General features: G+C 46.0%; 1 protein-coding gene across 3 annotated transcripts in view; it reads left to right on the plus strand.

The window, feature by feature from the left end:
* FARP1 (FERM, ARH/RhoGEF and pleckstrin domain protein 1) overlaps positions 1-26,133 on the plus strand; it is a 314,829-nt gene that overhangs the window by 58,989 nt on the left and 229,707 nt on the right. For 2 of the 3 annotated variants that reach the window (XM_032151148.2, XM_032151146.2), the window contains exon 2: positions 15,830-16,023. In XM_032151148.2, the coding sequence (XP_032007039.1) occupies positions 15,853-16,023 (171 nt within the window). In that variant the 5' untranslated portion in view covers positions 15,830-15,852. Of the gene's footprint in view, positions 1-2,933; positions 2,958-15,829; positions 16,024-26,133 lie in introns of those variants that run through there. The other variant, XM_058438026.1, reaches the window with a different exon arrangement.

Consider the following 26,133-nt stretch of genomic DNA (forward strand, 5'->3'; position numbering starts at 1 on the left):
AGCCCCAGGACTTTGCTTCTCCTTTCCGACCTTAAGTTGATCCTGCTGTCTTTGTAGAGGTAACATCTACTTGCTCCTATTTCTGTACCTGAGAAGCATCTCAACATAGCCCCAAACTGGAAGCAACCTCACTTTTTCTGTAGGGGAATGGATAAACTGTGGTATATCCATACAGATGGGATATTATTCAGCAATACAAATAAATGAGCTAGCAAGCTACAAAATTCATGGATGCCAGGCGCGGTGGCTCATACTGTAATCCCAGTACTTTGGGAGGCTGAGGTGGGAGGATCCCTTCAGTCCAGGAGTTCGAGATGAGCCTAGGCAGTATAGCGAGACCCCCATCTCTAGAAATAATTAAAAAACTTAGCCATGGCTGGGCACTGTGTGCCATGCCTGTAATCCCAGCATTTTGGAAGGCTGAGGAGGGCGGATCACTTAAGGCCAGGAGTTCGAAACCAGCCTGGCCAACACAGTGAAACCTTGTCTCTACTAAAACTAGAAAAGATTAGCTGGGCACGGTGGCACATGCCTGTAATCCCAGTTACTAAGGAGGCCAAGGCACGAGAATTGCTTGAACCTGGGAGGCCAGGATTGCAGTGAGCTGAGATTGCACCACTGCACTCCAGCCTGGGTGACAGAGCCAGACTCCATCTCAATGTCAACCCGCCCGGCTCCCCTCCCCCTCTCTGCCCCTCCCCGCTCCCTCCCCCCCCCCCCCCCGCCCCCCCTTTCCCCCCCCCCGCCCTTCCCCACTCCCCCCTGCCCCTCCCCACTGCCTGCTCCGCCCCCCGCCGTTCCCCACTCCCCCCTGCCCCTCCCCACTCCCTGCTCCCCCCCGCCCTTCCCCACTCCCCCCTCTGCCCCTCCCCGCTTCCCCCCCGCCCCTCCCCGCCCCTCCCCGCTTCCCTCTCTGCCCCTCCCCGCTCCCCCTCCCGCTCCCCCTCCCGCTCCTCCCCCCTCCCGCTCCTCCCCCCGCTCCTCCCCCCTCCCCGTCCCCCTTCCCCCCCTTCTCCCTCCCCCTCCACCCCTTCTCCCTCTCCACCCTTTCCCCCTCCCCCCACAAACTTAGGTGTGGTGGTGTGCATCTGTAGTCCCAGCTACTCGGGAGTCTGAGGCTGGAGGATTACTTGAGCCCAAGAATTTGAGGCAGCTGTGCACTATTTCAGGCAGACCAAAAGCTGCCTCTCACCTGCGTATTTCATTTCCTTTTCTCTATTTTCGCACTTCTATTAGTCGGATCCACTATTGGCACACCTTTCGGTACATGGTGGATGCTTAGTAAATACCACCGGATGCACAAACGTGTGTCCTACCCACACCATGCCACCTGCCATCACTATTTCAGGGACTAGTTGATGTCTCAGTTCCTCAGTGGGGTGGCATCCTTATTTCTGAGGCTTTTAAAATTCATATAATACCTATTGTCAGAAGTAAACATGTTGCCTTGAACAATCATCTCTGAGTTACCTGTTCTCTTGCCTGATAGATTACGCATCCCATAAAGACAAAACGATATTGTGCCACATTATTACTTTGTGTCCTATACGGTGTGAAATGTAGTTGCCGAAATAGGCCCTCATAAATGTTTGTTAATGGCGATGATCTCGATTATGGTGACACTTGAATGATAGTATACTTTGAACATGGGGTTTGTTATTTTCAAAGGCATTGAGTAAGCAAAGCCAGTAATTCACTGCATCCTCATTATGGGCTAGGCAAAGGTTGGGTGCTTTCTACAAATATTTTTTTTTTTTTTTTTTTTGATACAGAGTCTCGCTCTGTCGCCCAGGCTGGAGTGCAGTGGCGCAGTCTCGGCTCACTGCAAGCTCCGCCTCCCGGGTTCACGCCATTCTCCTGCCTCAGCCTCTCTGAGTAGCTGGGACTACAGGCGCCCGCAACCACGCCCGGCTTATTTTTTTTGTACTTCTAGTAGAGACAGGGTTTTACCGTGGTCTCGATCTCCTGACCACGTGATCCTCCCGCCTCGGCCTCCCAAAGTGCTGGGATTACAAGCGTGAGCCACTGCACCCGGCCGCTTTCTACAAATATTTGGAGAGGCTGACTGGTGTCGATTAGAGAGACTTTCTTTAGTGAGTGGAAGAGAATGATGTGTGTTAAGTCGAGTGAGGTTGGCTGCAGACTAAAAAATGCGCCTCTGTTTACATTGCAGGGACCTTGTTACTGTGGGAATTCAGAGGGGCTGGAAGCTGGTGGCCATCTTACTTAAATTTAATTTACCCTGACCTTTTCCTTAGAGGGAGAATGAGGGGTGAGCTAAAGTTTAAAGTTTGTACTGTCAGAATCGCTGAGAAATTGACATCGTTAGAATGGGAATGATTGGAGATTTTTTTCTGGTTTCCTGATTTTTCTGGAGATAAACAAGCCTTCTCTTCTGGTCATTTTCACCTCCACTTCCGTTCTACACATTTTTGTCTTTGCGTATCTGTTTAATGGAGGATATGTGCTCTACCAAATCAGTGAAAGTGCAAAGCCAAAGTATTGACTTAGATTGTTTTTAGAACAAGTTTGGAGTAGAAATTAAAAATTGATTGGAAGAGGCAGGCCACTTTTTCTTGCGAGGAGCTGCTGAAAAAAGCAGGCACTCATGACCTTTGACGCTTGTGCGAAACATGGCAGCGTGTCCCTCTTTTCTTGGGGAAGTTACCTAACCAAGTAAGTGCTTGGTTTGTATCTGGTGGTTTTACAACTGTCATTTTAGCTAATCTTTACTGAGACCCTCAGAAGTGGAACTGGAGCAGTGCTTCTCAGACCAGAGCCTGCATCAGAATCACCTGGAATGCAGACTCCACCCCCTTTGTGATTCAGTGGGGCTGGGCTGGGCTGAGATGAAGAATTTGTATTTCTAATGAGCTCGCAGGTGATGTGGATGCTGATTTGTGGACACGTTTTAAGAAGCACTGCAGTAGAGAGTAGGCTTTCTCTCCATCTTTTAGGTAAGGAGAATGACTTCTGGGATGGATAAGTGACTGGCCTGATGTTCTCACAGTTCCTAAGTTGAGCCTAGGGCTGTCTCTCACACTTACACAAAAAAAGTGATGTCAGGCTCCCAGGTAAGGGAGACCCCTGCCCTCGGGACTCGTAATCTAGCTGGCACCTTGGAAAAGAGGAGAAAGGCCTGTAAAGCCTGTGAAGTAGAAGCTAAATGCAAACAACAACCCAGGGAAGATGAAGTGAGTTATTTTTTTTCCTAAACCATTGGATCAGGAAAGTCTTTCTGGGGGAGGTGACATTGGGACTGGCTAGAGAAGAGGGAAGTGTTTTTTTTTTTCTTTTGAATATAAGTGTTTTATTTTTCTCTCCCAGTCTTTTATCTTTTTAAAATTGAGATTCATAGTTGTATATATTTTTGAGGTACATGTGATATTTTGATACATGTATACAATGTGTAATGATCAAATCAGGGTAATTGGGATAGCCATCGTCTCGTCTCTTTGTGTTGAGGACATTCCAATTCTCTTCTAGCTCTTTTGAAATAGATAACACATTATTGTTAACTATAATTTCCCTGCTGTATTTTTGTACCCATTAGCAAACTGAAAGATGGTGTTTTAGCAGGAAGAAACAAAACAGCAGGCTGGGCGCAGTGGTTCATGCTTGTACTCCCAGCACTTTGGGAGGCCAAGGTGAGCGGATCCCTTAAGTCTGGGAGTTCAAGACCAGCCTGGCTAACATAACCAGACTCTTTCACTACAAAAATTAAAAACCTACGTGGGCGTGGTAACAGGTGCCTGCAGCCCAGCTATTCAGGAGGCTGAACGGGGGAGGAATGCTTGAGTCCAGGAGTTAGAGGTTACAGTGAGCAGTGAGCTGAGATTGCGCCACTGCACTACAGCCTGGGTGACAGAGCGAGACCCTGCCTCAAAGAAACAGAACAGCAAAAGCTTAGTGCCAGGAAGATACAAGAGTGTTGAACAGCAGAGTTCAGTTGGATTAGAAGATGGTTTAGTTGAAAGGAGAGAGACATCATGGCAGATTGTTGAAATGCCTTGCTGGGAATTTTTACATTTAACTCGGTTTTGATTGGACTCAGGTGTTTGAGTAGAAAAGGGATATGGTTAGAACTGGACATTTGAAATAACCCCTATGAAAATGATAAAGATGAGAAAATTTCTCTTTTGCTCTGAGTTTTCCTTTTTTTCCAGAGACTTGTCAGGGTTATTTAAGATAACCTATTTAATTAAAAAAAATTGTTAAAAATATGGTTGCCAAGAAGGAACAGTGAAGCAAGAATCTTGAGCTCTGCAGTTAATTCTCATTTCCTTGCTTTGTTGTTGAAATAGGGGCACCCTGCTCGTAGACAGTTAATAGCCTGGTCTCCTTTTTCCAAATGATCAAACAGGCCGAACGGTTCCTCATCTGTTTGAAGTGTCTGGTTGATGTAAAACAGTTGATCTGCAGTTGTTTCTTTTGCTCACAGACTTTTTGGAAATAAGCAAATCTATCCACACAGATAGCTGTTTTTGAACTTTCTCAAACCCCTTATCTAACCCCTTGTGAGAAGTCAAACTGAGCTGCTTTGCTTTTGAGGAGGGCCCGGCTGGCAGCCTTTCTAGTTTATCTCCACCCCACCCTCCCCTGGGGCCGGCTCCTGGCGTGTGGCTCCCCGGGAACAGAGGCACAAGGTGGCTTTGTGGCAGCTTCCGGCTCATAAGAGCAGAGCCAGATGCATGGAGCTGTTGGAGATTGATCACACGCCCTTTGCCTTTTGCTCTCCTGGGTGTCTGACACTTGATTTTTTGCCCTCACTCAATGGCACATCCACACTTCTTTGCTCTCAACATGGGGCACAGAAGTGCTTGGAGGACTCAGAACCCAGCCATTTGGCTTCCTGCAGCTCTGCCACTTGGGACTTCTTCTTTGAATAACACATTTCTATGAATTTTTCTTAACCTGGAATTTTTCAGTTGCTTGTATTGAAAACTGGAAGAGGGGAAACAAACTCTTGCAAAAAGTTTCTCTTCATCTACCCGGCTTGATTGAAAGTAGTTCGTCTTCACCGTGATTTCATCTCACTGGGTTTATGCTCTCAGTGGGGGCAGGAGGAGTTGGTAGGAGTGTGTGCTTTTAGTAGATTAAATTAAAAATTGTTTAATTGCTTCTTAATTAAACATAGTCTTCTTAATTACTTTTTTTGTTCTTTTTTAAGAGATAGGGTCTTGCTTTGTTGCCCGGATTGGAGTGCAGTGGTACAATCATAGCTCACCGCAGCCACAGATTTCTGTGCTCAAGTGATCCTCTTGCCTCAGCATTGCAAGTAGCTGGGACTGCAGGTGCTTATCACCATGTCTGGGTAGTTTTTAAATTTTTTGTAGAGACAGGGTTTTGCTATGTTGCCTAGACTGATCTCAAACTGCTGGCCTCAAGTGATCCTCCTGCCTCAGCCTCCCAAAATGTTGGGATTACAGGCATGAGCCACCACCCCTGGCCCAAATTACTTCTTAATTAAACATATAGGTATATGGTACAAAATTAAAAAGGTCCAAAAGAGCATCCAATGAAAAGCCAGTCCCCAGCCTTCCTTGCTTTTGTCCCAGGCCAGGCTGGCTGCCTCATTGGAGTCAGCTCTCCTTCCATTTACCTCCCTCTCCTTCCAGAGAGGCTCTTTGTGTTCACAGGAATATTCATGGACACATAGACATTTTTAGATTTATGGAGGTGTAATCACAAATCGTAACTTTGACCTGTTTCAGGGGTACAATTCAAAGGTTTTTAGTCAGTTTACAGCATTGTGTGACCATCACCACAGTCTAATTTTAGAACATTTCTATCTTCCCCAGAAAGACCACAATTCCTTGTGCCCCTTGCTGTTGATCCAGCTCCTAATCCCAGCCCCAGGCAACTACTTTCTGGATATTTGTCCTCCTGATAAAGCCTTGGCTGGATATTACATTTAATAGGATCATGGGTTTATGGTGTCTTTTGCATGTGGCTCTTGTCACAGCAAAATGTTTGTGAGGTCCATCTATGTGGCGTGTGTCAGCATTTTGCGTCTTTTTGTGGCAGAACAATATTCCCTGGTATGGATAGATCACATTTGGTTTATTCACTCACCAGTTGATGACTATTTGGGTTATTGGGTTATCCACTTCTTGGCTCTTTTTTGGCTGTGGACATCTGCAGGTACTTCTGTGCAGACATATGTTTTCATTTGTCCCAGGAAGATACCTAGGAATGGAATTGCAGGGTCACCAGCAGAAGGGTTTGCTGGGTTTCATGCCAAACTTATGATTACAATTTTAAGAAACTGCCAAAATGCCTTTTAAAGTGTTTGCAGCATTTTATATTCCTTCCAGCAACCAGCAGTGTATGAGTTTCAGATCTTTCACATTCTTGAGAGCTTGTTTGGAAGTTCTAGCAGGAGAGCACAGCTACTCGTATACCCTTGACCGAAAACCAGTCCACCTCTATCGGGGATGGTCGTCCTCTTCCACCAAGCACACAGTTTTGGGAGGGACACACATGGAGTGGTGAGGGAGGAAAGGAACACCCGCCTAGCCAGCCAGGTTAGCCAGATCAACCCTGGCAATCACCCCCAGCGCAATGAACCCCAATGATCAGTGGGGTGACAGATGTCACAGCCAGATGGCCCTTACATCCAGATTCTCCATATTCTTGATGACGCTTGTTATTGTCTGTCTTTTTTGTTGTAGCCATTACAGTGGGTGTGAAATATCTTATTGTGTGTGTAATTTGCATTTCCTAATGATTAATGATGTTGAACATCTTTTCATGTGCTTAACCGTCTTTGTCTTTGCAGATTTAAAATCTTCCTATTATCAGTTTTAAAACAAGTAATAGCGAACTTACAGTGCCTCTCACCATTTCTACTCCTTTCCCTGCCAGTTTTTTAGCTGCGTTATTTCTACATTGTCAGGCGTTATATAATATTCTGTGGCTGTTACAATTTTTTTTTCTTTCTCAAAGTATACATGGATGTAAAGTTCACTAATAATTGTTTTTCATTCTTTCACTTACCTTTTGTTTTGCTGAAGTTTATCCTTTTTTTTTTTTTTTTTTTTTTTTTGAGACGGAGTCTTTCTCTGTCCCCCAGGCTGGAGTGCAGTGGCGCGATCTCGGCTCACCGCAACCTCCACCTCCTGGGTTCACGCCATTCTCCTGCCTCAGCCTCCCGAGTAGCTGGGAATACAGGCACCCGCCAACACGCCCGGCTAATTTTTTGTGTTTTTAGTAGAGACGGGGTTTCACCGTGTTAGCCAGGATGGTCTCGATCTCCTGACCTCGTGATCCGCCCGCCTCAGCCTCCCAAAGTGCTGGGATTACAGGCTTGAGCCACCGCGCCCAGCTAGTTTATCCTTTAGTAGTTTTTTTGAGAAGGGATTGGCTAACATTCTTCTGAATTCTCACCTGTTTAAAATATTTGGCTATTGGCTGCATGTGGTGGCTTATGCCTGTAGTCCCAGCACTTTGGAGGCCAAGGCAGAAAGATTGCTTGAGGCTAGGAGTGCAAGACTAGTCTGGGCAACATAACAAGACTCTGTACATACTAAGTGGTGGTGGTGGTGGTGCATATTTGCAGTCTCAGCTACTTGGGAGGCTGAGGCAGGAGGATCGCTTGAGCCTAGGAGCTCGCGGTTACAGTGAGCTGTGATCATGCCACTGCACTTCAGCCCAGGTGACAGAGTGAGACCCTATCTAAAAAAAAAAAAAAAAAGAAAAAGATTTGCCTATTGTAGTTGAATGAAAGTTTGCTTGTGATTAAAGTTTTGATTCTGTTACAATTCTTTGAGGACGTTTTTGGCATTTAAGCCTTGAATGTTGCTGTGGACAATTCTAAAATTTTGTTGCCTCATACTTTATTTGAACTTTTTGCCTAGCTGCCCAAATGATTCCTTCCTGAAGTTTGAAGACCAGCTATGACTCAGGAAATGAGTTGTCAAATTATCTTTGTGGTGATCATTTTATGGTAGTTATCCCTGGAATAGGATATCTTCATTTATTATGGACAAGTATCTTTAATTTCTAAAATGTTTTCCTGAATTATGCCTTAAACTTTTTTTTCTTGTTCTATTCTTTGATTTTTGTTTCTTTAGGAATACCGATTGTGGGTATGTTGGATCATCTCTCTCTGTCTTCCATGTCTGTCAGTTCTCTGTGTTTTTTTTAGACAGAGTCTTACTCTGTTGCCCAGGCTGGAGTACAGTGGCGTGATCTTAGCTCACTGCAAGCTCCACCTCCTGGGTTCATGCCATTCTCCTGCCTCAGCTTCCTGAGTAGCTGGGACTACGGGTGCCTACCACCATTCCTGGCTAATTTTTTTGTATTTTTAGTAGAGACGGGGTTTCACTGTGTTAGCCAGGGTGGTCTTGATCTCCTGACTTCATGATCCACCTGCCTCGGCCTCCCAAAGTGCTGGGATTACAGGTGTGAGACACTGTGCCCGGCCAGTTCTCTGTGTTTTAAATCTATTGCTTGCTTTTCTCAGTCTTTCCCATGAGGTCCTTCATATTTTCACCAGTGTGTATTTCCTTTTAGCTGCTTTCCATTTGGCCTGTGTTTTGGTGATATTTTCATTCTTCCATTTTGTCCTCCTAAGGTCTGCCACCCTTATTCTTTATTTTCTGCTAATGTCTTCCCATAGCTTCCCTGAACTCTTGTAAATCCTTTGTTTTTGTCTATGGAATCAGTTATTTCATGAAGTTTTATTAATTTATAACAATATGTTTGGACAAACCTTTAATCTGTTGCATGTAACATTTCTTTGGATGTTCATCTGTCATTTTTCTTTTTTCTTGCAGCATCTTTGTAAAGGTTTTTTTGTTTGTTTGTTTTTTGGTTAGTAGATATGAAGTAGCTCTTTGCAGGAGCCTCAGTGGGCCAGCAGACAGAGCCGTGTCCCATACTAATAGGAATTTTCATGACTTGAGGGGGTGTGTGTGTGTGTGTGTGTGTGTGTGTGTGTGTGTGTGTAATCCTTTCAACCTTTGCTGTTCCCTTACTTGCTGAAACCTTGGTAGTCAACCTTGGTGGTATGTCTGATGCAGTCTCTGTCTTTTTCATCTCGCCTCAGCAACAGACTGCTTCCTACAAATATGGCTTGCCTGTATGGTTTCTCATTTCATATCAATCACATTGTGCCCAGGGAAGCTGTTACTGTGAATCTGCCCACCTGTCCTTGTTATTCCAAGAAAGTTATGACTGGTTTGTTGCTTATTTGAAGCTCCGCCATTTTTATCTGAGATCTGTAGCCGTGAGCAGTCTCTCCAAGCATTTTCCTTCACTTCTTTCTGACCTTCACTGCAGCTTGGCACATCTTTCTTACATTTTCTGGTTTGGGGCTACAGATGTCTCCCAGTTTCCTCAGAATGGAATTTGCATTTTTTTAGTGTACTGCTTACTGCTTTTGGATGAATTCCAAGAGGAAGTCCTTATAAGTCAGGATACTAAGACAAGACAACTCTAGTTTTTTACCTTTTCTCTGGCAGTTAAAAATCTTGTTACTTTTTTGTTGTTACTTTTTTAAAGTAATTTTTCAAATAGATCTAATTAATAAAGTAGTTTTGCAAGCAGGTTTTAACTTTAAGGTCTGGAGTAATCACTTTAGTAATAAGGTATCACAAGGAAAGAAATAGTAGTCTATATTTTGACTATTCCTCAAGAAATTCAGAAGTCAGAGGAAGTTAATGGAGATAAATTCAGAATAGAGCATAGGTTAATATTTATACACTAGAGGCCTTTCGCTTTGTTGGATTTGTTTATCTGGAAGATGGCATTGCATTACTGGGCTTACCAGTTTTGCTATCAAGCATCAATTGTGGTTACCCATTTATGACTTGCCAGCGTTCCTGAGATGTTCCCTCAGCGTTCTTAGGATGCTCAACTCAAAACTCTTGGCTGGATTTATGGTTGAATTAAACAGACTTTTCCATGTACAGCAACAGTCTGCCTGTAAGTATGATAACAAAAAGTATGACATACTTTGTTCAAGCATCAGTATCCAGAAGTAGAAATAACCTAGACATGAGATCATTTGAGAAGTGAAGAGAAAGGAAGTTAAGCTACCAAGTATCTGTTAATGACTAACTCAATCAAATTTTTAAATGCCAAGGTGCTAAAAATTAGAATATATATTTATCTGGGGATTTTGGGCAAGAGGGAGGGAAAGGATTCAGTTCAGAGGATGAGGAATCTTGCTTTTTGCTTAGGTAGGATGAGGAGAAAATATTTGCAGGGAGGGTCTGAGCACCTTTAGGCTGGGGTGAGGTGGGAGAGGAGAGCCCTTCCTTGCTGCCATCATCGACTCCCTGGATGGATATCAACACCATAGTCAGGTCCACGCCTGCTTGACTCAGAGTGACAAGCCCAGCTAAAGGCCAGTGTGAATTACCGTGCACAGGGCCTGTCCCAGCTGAGCAAGTGCAGGGCAGAGGGGGTGGGATGGGGAGGGGCCACACCAAAGTAGGAAAAGTGCATGGAGGGGCTGGGAATGGGGAAGGCCAGCTTGACTGATGGCATAGTTTTCTCTGGAGATTGCATTTATTTTTAACCATGAGACAGTGAACAGAAAACGTATATGGAATAGAAGTAATTTTGCCTGGCTTGTGAAGATTATTTTGGACACAACTGACTTCATAATGACTATACCGCTCCCCCACCACCACCTCCACACACACACACACACTTTGATTCATTGACCCAATATTGAGGATCTCTTTTCCACTTCGGTGAAGGGCACTAGGCTGGGATTCTAGATTAACCAGGCTGGTCTCATCCCTCAAGGCTAATGAGTGAATGAACCAAAGCAGAGATCACACAACCAAACAGATTAGAAACAGATGCTTAGGAAAAGCTTATTTGAGGCAGAAGTGAGAAAGGCACTTATATAACAGACCTGTGGAATCAGGCATTCAAAAAAGAAGGGGCCAGCGTGGTGGCTCACGCCTGTAATGCCAGCACTTGGATCATTTGAAGTCAGGAGTTCGAGACCAGCCTAGCCAACATGGTGAAACCCCATCTCTACTGGGGAAAAAAAAAAAAAGCTGGGCGTGGTGGTGGGCATCTGTAATCTCAGCTACTGGGGAGGTTGAGGCAGGAGAATCGCTTGAACCTGGAAGGCAGAGGTTGCAGTGAGCTGAGATTGCGCCATTGCACTCCAGCCTGGGCAACAGAACAAGACTCCATCTCAAAAAAAAAAAAAAAAAGGCAGTTTTCAGATCTTCACTCCATATGTCATCTGGTAACACTGGGGTTCTGAGACAGACAGTGTTAGCTCCAGAGAAGCATTGGCTGTCTTAGAACCTCTATGTTACCAGACGACATAAGGAGTGAGTAAAATCTTCAAAAGGCTTTGATGGACCGTAGGTGAGGAAGGTGAGTGTGGGAGAAGTAAGGAGTAAATGGTGTTTCCTAGACAGTGATCAGGCCCTTACCATGTTCGATTGAAGGACACGCCCTTTTAGGCCCTGGTGATTTGAGTCGCTGTGGATGTGACCCCATAGTTTCTGATTTGCTGACCTCAGGGCCAGCCCTTGTGTCTATGGTGACAGCATTAGAGGTTTCATTGCAGAGGAAGTAAGGAATTCATTAGAAAACTTCTGGGGACCTACTCTTAAGGAAAAGGCTGAGAATGAGGTAGGGAAGAAAACTCTACAAAATGAGATTTGCAAACCAGATGGTTTTCCTGAAGAGAAGGCTTTAAAACTTTCCTGAGTTTTGTTTGTTTGTTTTTGTTTTTGAGACAGTCTTGCTCTGTCACCCAGGCTGGAGTGCAGTGGCGTGATCTCAGCTCACTGTAAGTTCCGCCTCCCAGGTTCACACCATTCTCCTGCCTCAGCCTCCCGAGTAGCTGGGACTACAGGCGCCCGCCACCACGCCCGGCTAATTTTTTGTATCTTTAGTAGAGAGAGGGTTTCACCGTGTTGTCCAGGATGGTCCCGATCTCCTGACTTCGTGATCCATCTGCCTCGGCCTCCCAAAGTGCTGGGATTACAGACGTGAGCCACCGTGCCAGCCAACTTTCCTGAGTTTTAAAGTAATGGTAGAAGTTTCCAGGTGAAGAAAGAGGGCAAAGGGCTCAGCTACAGTGAACCACGTGTAGAGACCTGGAGGCAGACAGAGGCAGCGGGAGGGGAGGGAGAAGCTGAGGGATCAGGAGACAGAGTATCTGGGGAGGAAAGATTTTTTTTTTTTTTTTTAGAAAAATAACTTTGTTGGCTGGGCATGGTGGTTCACGCCTGTAGTCCTGGCACTTTGGGAGGCTGAGGCGGGTGGATCACTTGAGGTCAGGAGTTCAAGACCAGCCTAGCCAACATGGTGAAACCCTGTCTCTACTAAAAATACAAAAATTAGCTGGGTGTGGTGGTGTGCACCTGTGATCCCAGCTACTCAGGATGCTGAGGCAGGAGAATTGCTTGAACCTGAGAGACAGAGGTTGCAGTGAGCCAAGATCTTGTTATTACACTCCAGCCTGGGCAACAGAGTAAAACTGTGTCTCAAAAAAAAAAAAAAAAAAGCCGGGTGTGGTGGTGCATGTCTGTAATCCCAGCTACTCGGGAGGCTGAGGCAGGAGAATTGCTTGAACCTAGGAGGTGGAGGTTGCAGTGAGCCAAGATCGCGCTGCTGCACTCCAGCCTAGGTAACAGAGTGTGAGAGTCCATTGCAAATAATAATAATAGTAAAATAAAATTAATAAAAAATAAAAAAAGAAAAACTGTTGATACTACAGTACAACGTATAGAGTGGTAGAATGGCTTCTTGGGAAAGGGGGAATAGTTGGAGGGGTGGGTGGCTGGAAAGAAATGAAGGGTGACTTTTTCTCAAATGTGAGTGAGATGCAGCCCACAGTTCTATTCCTTGCACCCCAGATAGCTCTGTGGTACCCCTTCTGTGGCCTCTTTGTCCAAAAGTGCCCCCTGGGGCGTTTCTTTTTCCCATCTCCTCTTTCTCCATGATCCTCACCATTGGGCCTGGTGGTTCATTTTGCTTTTTTGGTTACACATTCACCCCCTTTCATTGATTCTAATGGCTTTCACCCTGAACCCATAGCCCAGACCCAGCTCCAGCTCCCAGACAGGACAGCCCACAGGAAGTCCTTTTATAGCCCTAGGAAGCGGTCCAAAGCACACTCACACCTCCCCCTCCTACTTCCTCCCTTCTGCCCTGATTTCAGACTTTCTCATCAGTGTTGGACTTTTTTTCTTTTTTTTCTTTTTGAGACGGAGTCTTGCTCAGTCGCCCAGGCTGGAGTGCAGTGGCGCGATCTTGGCTCACTGCGACCTCCATCTCCTGGGATCATGCTATTCTCCTGCCTCAGCCTCCTCCCGAGTAGCTGGGACTCCAGGCACCTGCCACCACGCCCAGCTAATTTTTTGTATATTTAGTGGAGACGGGGTTTCACCATGTTAGCCAGGATAGTCTCCATCTCCTGACCTCATGATCTGCCTGCCTTGGCCTCCCAAAGTGCTGGAATTACAGGTGTGAGCCACCGTGCCTGGCCCAGTGCTGGGCTTTTACCTCCCCCTCTCAGTAGCTAACCATTTGTAACATTGGGTTAGTTTTTCCACAAAAGTAGATTTTATAGCATCACCTTTTGATTTCCATTGCTGCTGTCCAGATTGGCACTTCAAACATGAATTGTGACAGTTGATTTGTAACTGGATGCCCCAGCCCCTGCCCTCCCAACCCTCTTTCTTTTGTTATATATAGTACCATCCTCAGATTCATTTTTCTGAAATTGTTGTTGTTGTGTTGTTAGTTTTCCCTCAGTGGCTCCTGCTGCCTACAGGGTAAAGACCATATTTTTCAGCCAGGCATTTGAAGTCCTCTAAAGGAGGGGTCCCCAGACCTTGGGCCGTGGACCAGTGGTCCGTGGCCTGTCAGGAACTGGGCCGCGCAGCGGGAGGTGAGCAGCAGGCAAGCATCACCGCCTGAGCTCCCCCTCCTGTCGGATCGGCTGCAGCATTAGATTCTCATGGGAGCACAGACCCTGTTGGGAACTGCACATGCGAGGGATCTGGGTTGTGTGCTCCTTATGAGAATCTAATGCCTGATGATCTGAGGTGGAACTGTTTCATCCCGCAACCATTGCCTCCACTTTGTCTGTGGAAAAACTGTCTTCCACAAAACAAGTCCCTGGTGCCACAAAGGTTGGGGACCACTCCTCTAGAGCCTGACTTCAAATCATTTCTAAAATACATCTTGAACTCTCTGGCTCTGATTCTCACTCTTTTTTGCCTGTGCCATCGTGTTTCTGTCCCGTAACTCTGTGGATGCCATTCCGCTTCCCAGGAGTGCCTTTTCCTTGTCTGTCTCCTGTCTCTTCCAAGTATTTTCCAACGTTTGAGACCACCTTGAGTTCAAATCTCACCTTCTCCATGATGGAAGCCTTTCTTCTCATTTAACCATTTCATCTCACATGGAAATCTCATTCCCTTGTGTCCTTCTGGTGCTAAATATGCAGCCATATATAAATATACTGGCTGAGTGGTCCAGTCGTTAAGCAGCCAATATTGACCTTCGCTCTGTGTGAGGCATTGTGCCTAGGTAGGCGCTGAGCTGCAAAGGACATTTGAGATTGGGTTCTTGCTTTAAGGGCATCACAGTGCCTTCTCCACACACGTGGGCTCAACCACCGCAGTGTGGCTTTGACAGCCACGAGCACAGAGGGGATAGTAGCACATGTGTTCTGCACCGGATGCCAGGATGTGACATTTGTTTTCGTTTTTGAGATGGAGTTTCACACTTGTCACCCAGGCTGGAGTGCAGTGGTGCAATGTTGGCTCACTGCAACCTCCACCTCCTAGCTTCAAGCGATTCTCCTGCCTCAGCCTCTCAAGTAGCCAGGACTACAGGTACATGCCACCACACCTGGCTAATTTTTGTGTTTTTAGTAGAGGTGGGGTTTCACCATGTTGGCCAGGCTGGTCTCGAACTCCTGACGTCAGGTGATTCACCCACCTTGGCCTCCGAAAGTGCTGGGATTACAGGGCTGAGCCACCACGCCTGGCTGGGATGTGACATTTGAACTGAATTTTAAAGCAATGGTAGAAGTTTCCAGGTGAAGAAAGAGGGCAAAGCACTCAGCCACAGCAAGCCACGCATGTGGAGACCTGGAGAAGCTGTGGGTGTCATTAGACAAGAGTAGACTATCTGGGGAGGAAAGATGATTGTTTTTAGGAAAATAACTTTGTTGATACTATAGTATAGTGTGTAGAATGGCTTCTTGGGAAAGGGGAAGTAGTTGGAGGGGTGGGTGGTTGGAAAGAAATGAATTATTAGGTGTTTATTGTAATAGAAATAGACACTAGAAACCAAGAAAAATGACCCTACTCTCTGTTGCCTCTGTCTGTGTGAGTGTATGTCTGCGAGTGTAGGTCTATTTCCTCAACCAGATTATTAGCCCGAGCTCTGCAGTGCGCGTTTTACCTGTTTATCTTTAGAATACCCATAGTACTTAGCATGTAACTGTGTCCATAAAAGGTAATTAATGGATGCTAATGATATGGCTTAGGCACTGTTTATCATCTTCCCACCAGACTTCAATGTGTAAAAAGTAGTGCCTAGCCTAGCTCATTGTAGACACTGAATAATTAAGAACAGACTGTAAAACGAGAAAGGAATAAAATATGCAACAATATGCAAAATTATTCAAAAGAATAAAGTACGCAAAAAGTATTTGCATGCCTTGAGTGCTTAAAGGTGACTTTGTGAGTGAACCGACGCCTCCCTATATGTGATTCCTGTGCAGGGATGGAGCCCCCTGCCCACCTGGGTGGGGTTCAAGGTGGCACACAGCTTGGGTGGCAGTCTCCTATTCTGATGTGTTTTTCTTTCTCACTGCTTCCTGCAGATATTCTCTAAGCCACTTTCATCATGGGAGAAATAGAGCAGAGGCCGACCCCAGGATCACGACTGGGGGCCCCGGAAAATTCGGGGATCAGTACCTTAGAACGTGGACAGAAGCCGCCCCCAACACCTTCAGGAAAACTCGTGTCCATCAAAATCCAGATGCTGGATGACACCCAGGAGGCATTTGAAGTTCCAGTAAGTTGGGGGCTTATCTGTGAACCCAGGAGTGTGTTAGGGGGCAGCCTTTGGTGTGAGGAGGTTCGGCTCATTCCCATGGCCAGTGACGTGAGGCGGCTGGAGGGCCTGCGTGTTCAGCACCTCCCTCCCCACCCCCCAGTGGCCCCGCTGACCCATTCTGGTTTCGAGCTCTCCAGTGTCTAGATTTATGCATGAACCACCCATGTAGTGACGTCAGTGCCCTTGGCACTTGAATTTTACTATGATCTTTCATTCAAATATATATGTAATCTAAGTGCATATGTATATGTTATGTATATGCATGTAACTGTAGGGAAGAGTGGTCTTGTGGCTGGATCCCAGTTTAATTTACTGGTCATAGACAATTCCTCTCTCACATTGGTGCTTGTGCATGTGTGTTTGTGGCAGGGGGGCTGTTGAACTCAAGTCCAGGTTACTGGCAAGAACAATCCCGAGAGCATCATTAAAGAGCCACGTGTGTTTTCATGTGACGGAATCAGGAGAGTCTGTGCATGCAACCCCACAGGGCGGGTGTGGGAGTATCGAAAAGCCTCCTTCCGAGCCTGCCATATGGCCGCCCTAGAGATGGGGAGGCCCTGCCACCCCAGGGCCCTGGACAGAGCAGCCTGGGGGCCGGAGCTGTCACAGGAGGAGCCCCTGGCGCTCCTCACTTCTGCTGTTCTTCTCCGAGCCCCTGCCTGGCCTCTCCCATCCTCCTCCTCAGATCGCTCCTGCGGGAGGTTGAGAAGCCGCCGCCTGCTTCGTGCAGCTGCTGCACATCTTATTCCCGGCTGGAGAGGAAGTGGGAGTGTCTGGCTGGCTAAGCGGCCGGCCCACTCCCTCTCATCGGCTCAGTCCAGAGAACTCTTAACACTCCTTGGATCTAGTATTTTGGGTTTTCTGTCTTGAGTATCAAATACCACGTCTAATATTGTTTGTGGAGGAGGAAAATAACTCTTGAATTCCAAGCAGCCAACTTATAAACAAACTCTGGGAGCACACCTGTTTTTAACATGGAGACGATCTGTGTGTCATTCCTGTTGGCTAGAGGGGCTGGAATTTAATAGTCGGCATTAACGTTGGTAACCCATCATTTAATCATTTATGGGATATGAGTCAGCAAATCATATTTATTTCAAAGAACATTGCGCAGAGCACATGAACTAACATTAAACGTCTCAGGAGAAGATAAACTCAGAATAGCTATGCTTAAAACCACCAATTTATTGCACACTGCAAACCACCTTTGTGTTTTCTAATTTTCTTGTGGAATTTGTATCTTTCAAGGACTTGGGACAGCTTTGTATTTTGGTGAACAAGCTGTTGCTAATCTGCTAAAATCATAGACTCTGTTGAGGAGAGCCCCTGCCATCTGGTTAGAATTGGGCCTCCTGGCACCTGTGGTCCGTATGTGCGCCACCTCACCCACATTTTTCTTTGTTGCCGGACTGGTTCAGTGAGGTGTTTCGTTTCAGCGTTTCCTATTCAGTACTGTGAAGGACTTCTGAGCCCAGGTTTCTAGCAGCACATTCTATTACACGGTGTTCTTCTGAGTGGATTGGACTGTGGAACTGGCAAATGCTGCTCTTGTGTGCACTCACTCTGGGGATCGTTGGACTGTGGTCACCTGCAGTTCTTCTTGAAACCAAAGAAAGTCAAGACCCCATTCCTAGCTACTATTTAGGACCTATCTAGGAACTCCCTGCCCAAGAAGTAGTAATAAAAGTGTGTTTTTATGTTTTAAAGTGATTTTTCTTCATAATTTCTGATGGCTTATGCTTTGCTTTTATAAGCCCTTTGTCTGGAAGGAACCTTTCTCATGCTCTCTGATAAACTCCTATGCATTCTTAAAAGCCCTAGCAGTTTTACCTGGATGCCTACTCTCTCAAGCAGTGGACAGGGCTTTTTCATCCTTCCTGCAGACCTCTTTACTCATATACCTATCAGATGCACGAGGGAGCCTGGGTTCAAATCCCAGCATCTCCTACTGATAGTTGTGCAGCGTGAACAAGTTACTTAACCTGTCTGTATCGATAAAATGAGGCCAATAATAAACTCGACTTTATACTATATGAGAATAAAAAAAGGTGACACAAAGTGTTTGGAGCAATTCTTGGCATGTAGTAAGAGCTTAACTAAACACATGATTAGTAGTAATGACATGCACGTCCAACTGCCTGCCTGTTCTGTCTATGTCCCCAGCATCTAGCATGGCACCTGGCGTATAGTAGGTGCTAATTAAATGTTTGCTGACTGTTAGAGTGAGGGTGAGTTTATTTTACAAGTAGAATTAATGCCATTGTTCATTTTCACATGTCTCCTCCATTCATATTTTTCTCTTTTTTTTTTTTTGAGACGGAGTCTTGCTGTGTCTGTCTCTAGGCTGAAGTGCAGTGGTGCGATCTCAGCTCACTGCAATCTCCTCCTTCTGGGTTTAAGCGATTCTCCTGCCTCAGCCTCCCAAGTAGCTGGTACGATAGGTGCCTGCCACCACACCCAGCCAATTTTTGTATTTTTAGTAGAGACGGGCTTTTACCATGTTGGCCAGGATGGTCTTGATCTCCTGACCTCGTGATCCGCCCGCCTTGGCCTCCCAAAGTGCTGAGATTACAGGTGGGAGCCATCACACCTGGCCATATTTTAATTTTTCTAGTTTGGTCAGAATGTTTCTCTTAACCTCTGGGCAACAGATATATTCCTTAACTGGCTGTAGAAAGTCATATATCAGCATTTTTATTGGTGGAGCTGATTCTGAGTCAGTACCTCCTGCTGTTTAAGAGCAACCACGGCCAGGCCAGCAGCAGCTGAAAGGCATCGGGGCTGGCTGTGATGGCTCAGTCACCAGGGATTGGGAAGAAGGTGACTACGGGATTGTGAGAGACTCCCCAGTCTTGCTTTAAAACCTTGCTGTAAAACTTTTTGCTGGGAATTCAAGGCCAAGTGTCTGACCCTGGAAACGTCCTTTGATGGAGTGCCCCAAGTGAATGACTTCTCATGGCTCAGTCACATTCGCCACGCAGCTGAGCCGGGCACGTGGCCAGAAGTCCCTGCAGTTTCCTTTGGGGATGACTGGTGTCTTTCCCTGGGGGTTGAATTTCCTGGGCCTTTGCTTATTAATTTTATTTTAAAATACGGATTTGTAGGTAAAGCAGTCATTTAAAATGCAAACCCCCTAAACACTTCCTGGCACAAAGAACCACACCATCTTCTCCATGGTGTCTCCGTCCTTCTTTGGACCCTAAAAAAATTATTATTAAAGAGCTCTACCTTTTGGAAGGCTTTGGCAGTTAGCTCCACGATCTTTTCCATTCTGTAGCTGGTTCCACAAGCACCTTTGTGGTTGAACTTGGACAGTCTTTTTAGGTATTTCCTCTGCAGAGTGGAAAGTTCAAGCGCAGTATTTATAGTAAATTCTTGCGTGGCGTTTTTTCATCTTTATGTGGAAAACACTGCGCAAATAAACTTCAGCCTGTGGTTTATGATATATGCAGTTTTCTCTTCCAGCCAGAGGTTATGAAACGGAGTGACTCTTGGGCATCTGAAAGGGTTAATAAGGTGCCCCTATGCCCGCCCAGGCCATTTCCCTGATGGTTCCTGGGAAGGTTTTCTGTGTCCCCTCCTCGTGACCCTGCTGGTAAACAAGCACGGTTCCCACTGACATTAGTAGGATGAAGCAGATGGTTTCCTCTGCAAGTGTTTATTCAGTTTATGTATTTTCATTAGCAGTGTTGCTATAGGAAGAGCAGAGGAAATAAGACAGCCATTTTTATTTTTTTAATTTTTATTTTTTGCTTATTTTGAGCAGCCATGGTGAAAAATGCTTGGGGAAGATGCTCACAGGTGACAAAAAAGACACCTTGTGCCTGCCGAAGGGTTAGAGGGAGTGGCCAGTTGCAGGTGGGTGGACGACCGCAGAAGCCCAGAGCCCTGCGGAGAGCGGAGAGCAGGAGCAGGAGTTAGTTGTGGCAGAGGGGACTCCGTGTCGATGACCATTGTCGCGGGAAATGATCCCTGTAACTTTCTCGTGTTGCTATCTTGTCACTGCTGTACTCGAGCTTTTGTAGCTCCTGAGACTATGTAGCATTCATCCTTTGCCTGAGGACCAAGTGTGGGCTTCGTAGCTCGGGGAGCCTGGGAGAGAGCAGTGAGCCTCCGTGGAGGGGCCCTGTACACCGGGAGGTGCCTGGGTAACTCCCGTGGCTCTTCTCAACCACAGTCCTCGGTGGTTTGTCTTCCGCATTAGCTTCTCATGCCGGAACACCCTCTTATTTGTTTACCTGCTTAGTGTTGGCCTCTTGCAGGTAGAGTGGCCGCTTCTTGGAGGGCAAGGCCTCTTTTTCTTGTTCATCATCACATCCTATTCCGCAGCGGTGCCTGTGCAGGAAACTGGTCACAGTTGTGCTCAGTCGTTTAACTATACGAGAGTTGGTGCTGTCCTAGCATAACAAGGGAAAGAGCAAGTGGGAAGAGATTCTGAGTCCCTTCCTTGTGTTTTCAAAGCATGAAGGTGGAGCTGGGATTGGAGTCCGGCCTGCAGGACCCTCAACTTACCCATCGTCTGGGCACTAAGCCGCCTCCTTTGTGAGATTCGCGGACTTCCTCTGCCTCCTACTCCCACAGAGGTGGTCCCTGTGCAGCTTGGCCTGTTCCTCCCCCACCCCACATCCTCACCCCACAGCCTCACCCCATGCTGCCCTCCCTGTTCTTACCTCTTTCTAAACACCCACCCCATCCTCACCCCGAACACGTTGATCAAAATCCCACCAACTGCCGGGCCTCTCCCAGGCTCATGCTCCAGGCCAGCCTTCTCTCCTGGCAGTGCTGATAGCTCACCTCCAATCAGACCTTGAATCATGGTCTCTAATCTTGCCCCTTGCACTCATTATTCTTGGTGCAGTGACTCAGTTTTTTAATCTGCAAAATGAGGCACTGGGGCCAGATGATGTTAAAGGCTACTCCCAACCCCTTTCCTTCTTTGGAAGTGAGGACCCTGTGTTGACATTCTTCTTGACGAATTAACTTTTTGTGACTGTATGTGTGAATTCTCCAGACAGATGGTAAAATCTTTGAGGAAAGAGATTTTTAATCTTAGAGCAAACCCTGAGGCCCCCAAAGCCTGATTAGACACAGTGGGTACTGTGTGTCTACTGTTAAAGACAGCTATGTGATGAGAGTGAAGAAGCATGCCAGGATTTCCATGTCCCATGCCAGTCGCGGGCCGCGGGAGATGTTGGGATTGGCCTTACGTGCGTATGGGCTGGCTGTTTACATAAAACGTACTGCACTCCATAGGGCTGAACTCCATGCTGTTTGACCATGGGAAATGGAAGACGGAAAGAAATCAAATATTTTCTTGATAATACATTATTAGTAGAAAATTCTAGTTTAAGTTGAAATCAGAGAAGACCTAAAGTTTTTGAGAAAAGTCATGAGTTTGTAGGTCATCAAAGACCACGTAGGTTCTTTTCTGGTGTCAGAATCGCCTGTGCTATCTTGGAAACCTAATTAGGAGTGTTACAAATTCAGTCCCATACATGATTAAACATTGATTTCATTTCGTTATTATACCTTTTGAAATGTAACAGTTCTTTCATTCCTTTAATTTTCACTGAAACCTAGGTGTGAGATCAATAGGGAGCTTATTCTCCGAGAGCTCTGGTTCAGGGTAAGGTCTCCACTGGTGATAGATTCTAGAGCTGACTTCAGAAGCTCCATCTCAGAAAAAGGGACAGAGCCGAAGTTTGTCTTTTCAGAAAGCTCAGGGTTTCCTCCCTGTGGCCCTGCAGTTGGCATCAGGAGCTGGGCTTGTGCTCATTGGTAGCAACTGTGCCTTTATGGAAGTGTGTTCATTTTCTCTGTCTTTGTCTATATTTATTTATTAAAAAGTCTTTTTTTTTTTTTTTTTGAGACAAGATCTTGCTCTGTCACCCAGGTTGGAGTGCAGTGGCATGATCGTAGCTCACTGCAGCCTCAAACTCCTGCCTTAGCCTCCCTAGTAGCTGGGACTACAGGTGCATGCCACTACATCGGGCTAATTTATTTTTATTTTTATTTGTAGATACGAGTTCTTGCCATGTTGTCCAGTCTGGAACTCCTGGTCAAGCATTCCTCCCGTTTGGCCTCCCACAGTATGGGATGACAGGCATGAGCCACTGCACCCAGCCACATCTTTTTTATTTCTAATGAATTTTGTTTCCCAATTTATTTTCATTTTTTGAAACAGAGTCTTCTCTGTCACCCAGGCTGGAGTGCAGTGGAGCAATCCTGGCTCACTGCAGCCTTGACCTTCCGGGCTCAGCAGGCCTGCCACCACAGCCCCCCTAGTTGCTGAGACTACAGGCATGCATCACCACACCTAGCTATTTTTTTTACTTTTTGTGGAGAAAGGGGTCTCGCTATGTTGCCCAGGCTGGTCTCAAACTCCTGGACTGAAGTGATTCTCCTGCGTTGGCCTCCTAAAGTGCTGTGATTGCAGGCATGAGCCACTGTGCCTGGCCTGTTTTCCTTCTTAATTTCTCTTTTAGCCATCTTAGGGAATGTGCCCTTTTTGGTAAGCTGAAGAAAGTATTTTTTTTTCTTTTTCTTTTTCTCCCCGCAAAGAGGTGAAATACACATTTAACTAAAGGTCTTGATGGGCGGGGTCTATCTTTTCTGTAAGTGTAGAGGTTCTGACTCTTCCTGGAATGGAGTACCTCCCTGGCAGTGGGGTTGTCCCTCGAGTGGTCTGATTGTACTGATAATGGAAGGAAGGTGTTTAGATCCCAGGACTACTTAATTTTCTTCTTTTGCCCCAAATGCTTCACACATAAGACGTGGAGGTGGTGGTGGAGGAGGGGGAGGAGGATAGACCCAAATAAAATTTAATTGGCCCTTTCAGACCTGCAGGGAGGCATGTGTGCCCAGAACTGCTTTTGCCGCTGCTTAAGCAGCTGCACTTTGAACTAGAGCAAGCAGAGGGAACTTAGCGTGTTCACCCAGCTTTAAAAAATAAGTCAGCGTTTCTTATCACTGTTGCTTTTGGTTCCTTTTATTTGCAAAGTTTCTGAAAGAGAATTTAAGGCTACTTTGCTTTGCATGGTCATTTCTGTGTTTTATTTAACTTTGAGTGATAAATGGTGCTTGTCTGAGTCTAGCCCCATGAGATTAAATTTAAAGGCTATTTTGGCTATTTTAATAGAGGAAAAAAATTTTTTTCATAAATCATTTTAACTAAATACCGTTAGCTTTCTTATCTGGCGTCTCAGGAGCAAAGAGTAGAATCTAAGTGCTGGCTTGAAGTGTTTGTGTGCACCCCTTTCAGCTGTAGTTAAGACCCTTGTGATCAAAGTCAATTCTGTAGCTCTGATATGCTTGCAGTAATTCTTTAACAGCTGTTTGCTATTTTCTCCCTGAAAAAAAAAAATCAGTAGAACCCAATAAAAAGAATAAACTAATTGAGAATGTCTGAATCTGACTTTAAAATGGGCCGTGATCTGAGAAAACGGAGGAAGTTTGAAAAGATGCTTTTTTTCTCTTTTAAATGGAAACAATATTCTCAATGATAAGAAACGGAGGGGTTAAAGGGGAAATGCAGGCCCCGGGCCCGGGCCGCCTCGCTTCCTACCTACGTGGCTCTGCATGAGTGGCTGACTATTCTCATCTCTACACGTGGAGAATACCTACCACTTGAGGCCCAGGTGACGCTCTAATGAGATCTTCTGCAAAAACACCTTGCAGAGAACACATATTTGGTTCTCATGAAAGTAGATTCTCTTCCTTCCTTTCACCCTGAACTTTAGTTTCCTTCTTGTTCTTTCATGGAATTGAGGCCCTGCTTTCAATGTAGAGCTGTTGGCTGGATCAGTGGGAGAAAAGAAAGCAAATGAAAGCACTCAAGAATAAAAAATCATGTGCTTGTGTCAGATGGAGTCATTCCTCTTATACCGCAGCTATCTGTGTAGTCTCACATCAAACTGGGACTTTCTTTGGAGAGGAATCATTACCTAAGCCAAAGCTGTGTCCCAAGGGGCCTTTTGGAAGGTCTCTAAGAACCAAGCACCACTTGGACAATTGCCCTGAAACCTCCATTTCTGCCAGGCTCGTTTACTGCCTTTTCGTGGACTTACCTGCAGCTTCTGTGAGCTTCAGTTTAATCAACGTGAAAATTGAGGGGGTTGCACTTTGCGCTCAGAAATTTTACGTGCATTTTTGCTTTCCTGATTTCTTAATCTCTATTTTCTTAGCTTCAAAACTTTTCCATTTTCCTAGAGTCAGGATGTTCCTGGGTGAACCATGTGTCCCTCTACCATGGACTGGATGAATGGTTTTAAGGTAGACATAGGATTTCAAGATCCTCTAGGGCAGGTCTTCTCAATAAGGGCTCTGTGGGTTCGTTTGAAGGAAGTGCTCAGCCAGCTGGATGCTCTTGTGTTAGAATGTAAATATAAAAACATTGCACGTATTAAATGGACTGATTTTTAAAAACTATCTGCCATGTTTGAACGTTCAATTATTTGCTATCTTCTATCACTTTGAGCATTTGAGCTGGAGATAATGATTTTAACTCATGAGACAGACACAGAATGACTTAGTTTGAGATTTCTCTTCTGTAGATAGAATGATCATGTAAAAGAGCAGTTCTCAAAGCTGTTAGCACTTTGTAACTTTGAACGAGAGCCTCATAGGTCTCTGTTTCCTCATTTATACAAACAGGAAGTTGGACCAGATACCCACAGTGGAATTCTGTGGCTCTGGTTTTATTTTATGGAATGTGGTCTTGGAAACATGATACGGGTTTCACAAATGTGTATCGACATGGGAGGCAAGGTGCTACTGGTGATAAGAAAATGAATAAAAATAATAACTACCCTCTGAAAAATCCCTTGCTGTGTGCCAGACATTGTGCCAAGTCTGTCCGTACATTATCTCATTTGTTGGTAAGTGAACCTATGAGGCAGGTGAGAATAACACTGATTAGTCTCACAGGGCCTAAGTGATTTGGCGCGGGTCACAGTGCTGGAGAGAAGGAGCTGGGTTCCCAGCCCAGGACCACGTACACCTAAGCCTGTGTGTCACTCACTTTGTTAATGGTCTGGGGCCATAAAGAGCTGTTAGGATAATACAGCATGTTAGCTGTGCTAGTGCCTGTGACAGGTGCCAGTGGGAGGGTGCTTTTTTTTTTTGACAGAGTCTTGCTCTATTGCTAGGCTGGAGTGCAGTGGCGTGATCTCGGCTCACTGCAACCTCCGCCTCCCGCGTTCAAGTGATTCTCCTGCCTCAGCCTCTCAAGTAGCTAGGACTACAGGCATGCACTACCATGCCCAGCTAATTTTTTTTTTTTAAGTAGAGATGGGGTTTCACCATGTTGGCCAGGATGGTCTTGGTCTCTTGACCTCGCAACCCGGCTGCCTCGGCGTTCTAAAGTGCTGAGATTACAGGCATGAGCCACCGTGCCTGGCTGGAAGGTGCTCTTAAGTGGGCAGGATGGGTTGAAGAGGGCGGAGTCTGCAGAAGGAAAGCCTAGTGACTGGGGTTTTGGCAATATCATCTCCACATGGTAGTTACTGATAAGGGCCAGGGCCCTGCAGAAAGAATGTCAGGGGACTGACAGATACAGGAGAAACCCGGGAGGTAGACCTGACAGGGCGGCAGCTGATGGGACAGAAGCAGGGAGCCCCCGGGAGTGGGAGAGCACCTGCGGTGATCAGGTTTACAGCCTGGATGCCTCAGTGCTGTCACCAAGGGCTAGGAAGTCAACTCTGTGACAAATGTTTTACTTGAAAGAATGTCTTCCTTCAGTTGACATGAAAGGAACATTGGTAATGTTGCCAAAAGAAGGCATTTCTTTTTTTGTTTGTTTGTTTGAGACGGAGTCTTGCTCTGTCGCCAGGCTGGAGTGCAGTGGCGCGATATTGGCTCACTGCAACCTCTGCCTCCAGGGTTCAAGTGATTCTCCTGCCTCAGTCCCCCGAGCAGCTGGGACTACAGGCACCCGCCACCATGCCCGGCTAATTTTTGTATTTTTAGGAGAGATGGAGTTTCACCATGTTGTCCAGGCTGGTCTCGAGCTCCTGATCTCAGGTGATCCACCCGCCTTGGCCTCTCAAAGTCCTGGAATTACAGGCGTGA

The sequence above is a fragment of the Hylobates moloch genome, unplaced genomic scaffold (genome assembly GCF_009828535.3).
Source record: "Hylobates moloch isolate HMO894 unplaced genomic scaffold, HMol_V3 SCAFFOLD_4, whole genome shotgun sequence".
Lineage (NCBI taxonomy): Eukaryota > Metazoa > Chordata > Mammalia > Primates > Hylobatidae > Hylobates > Hylobates moloch.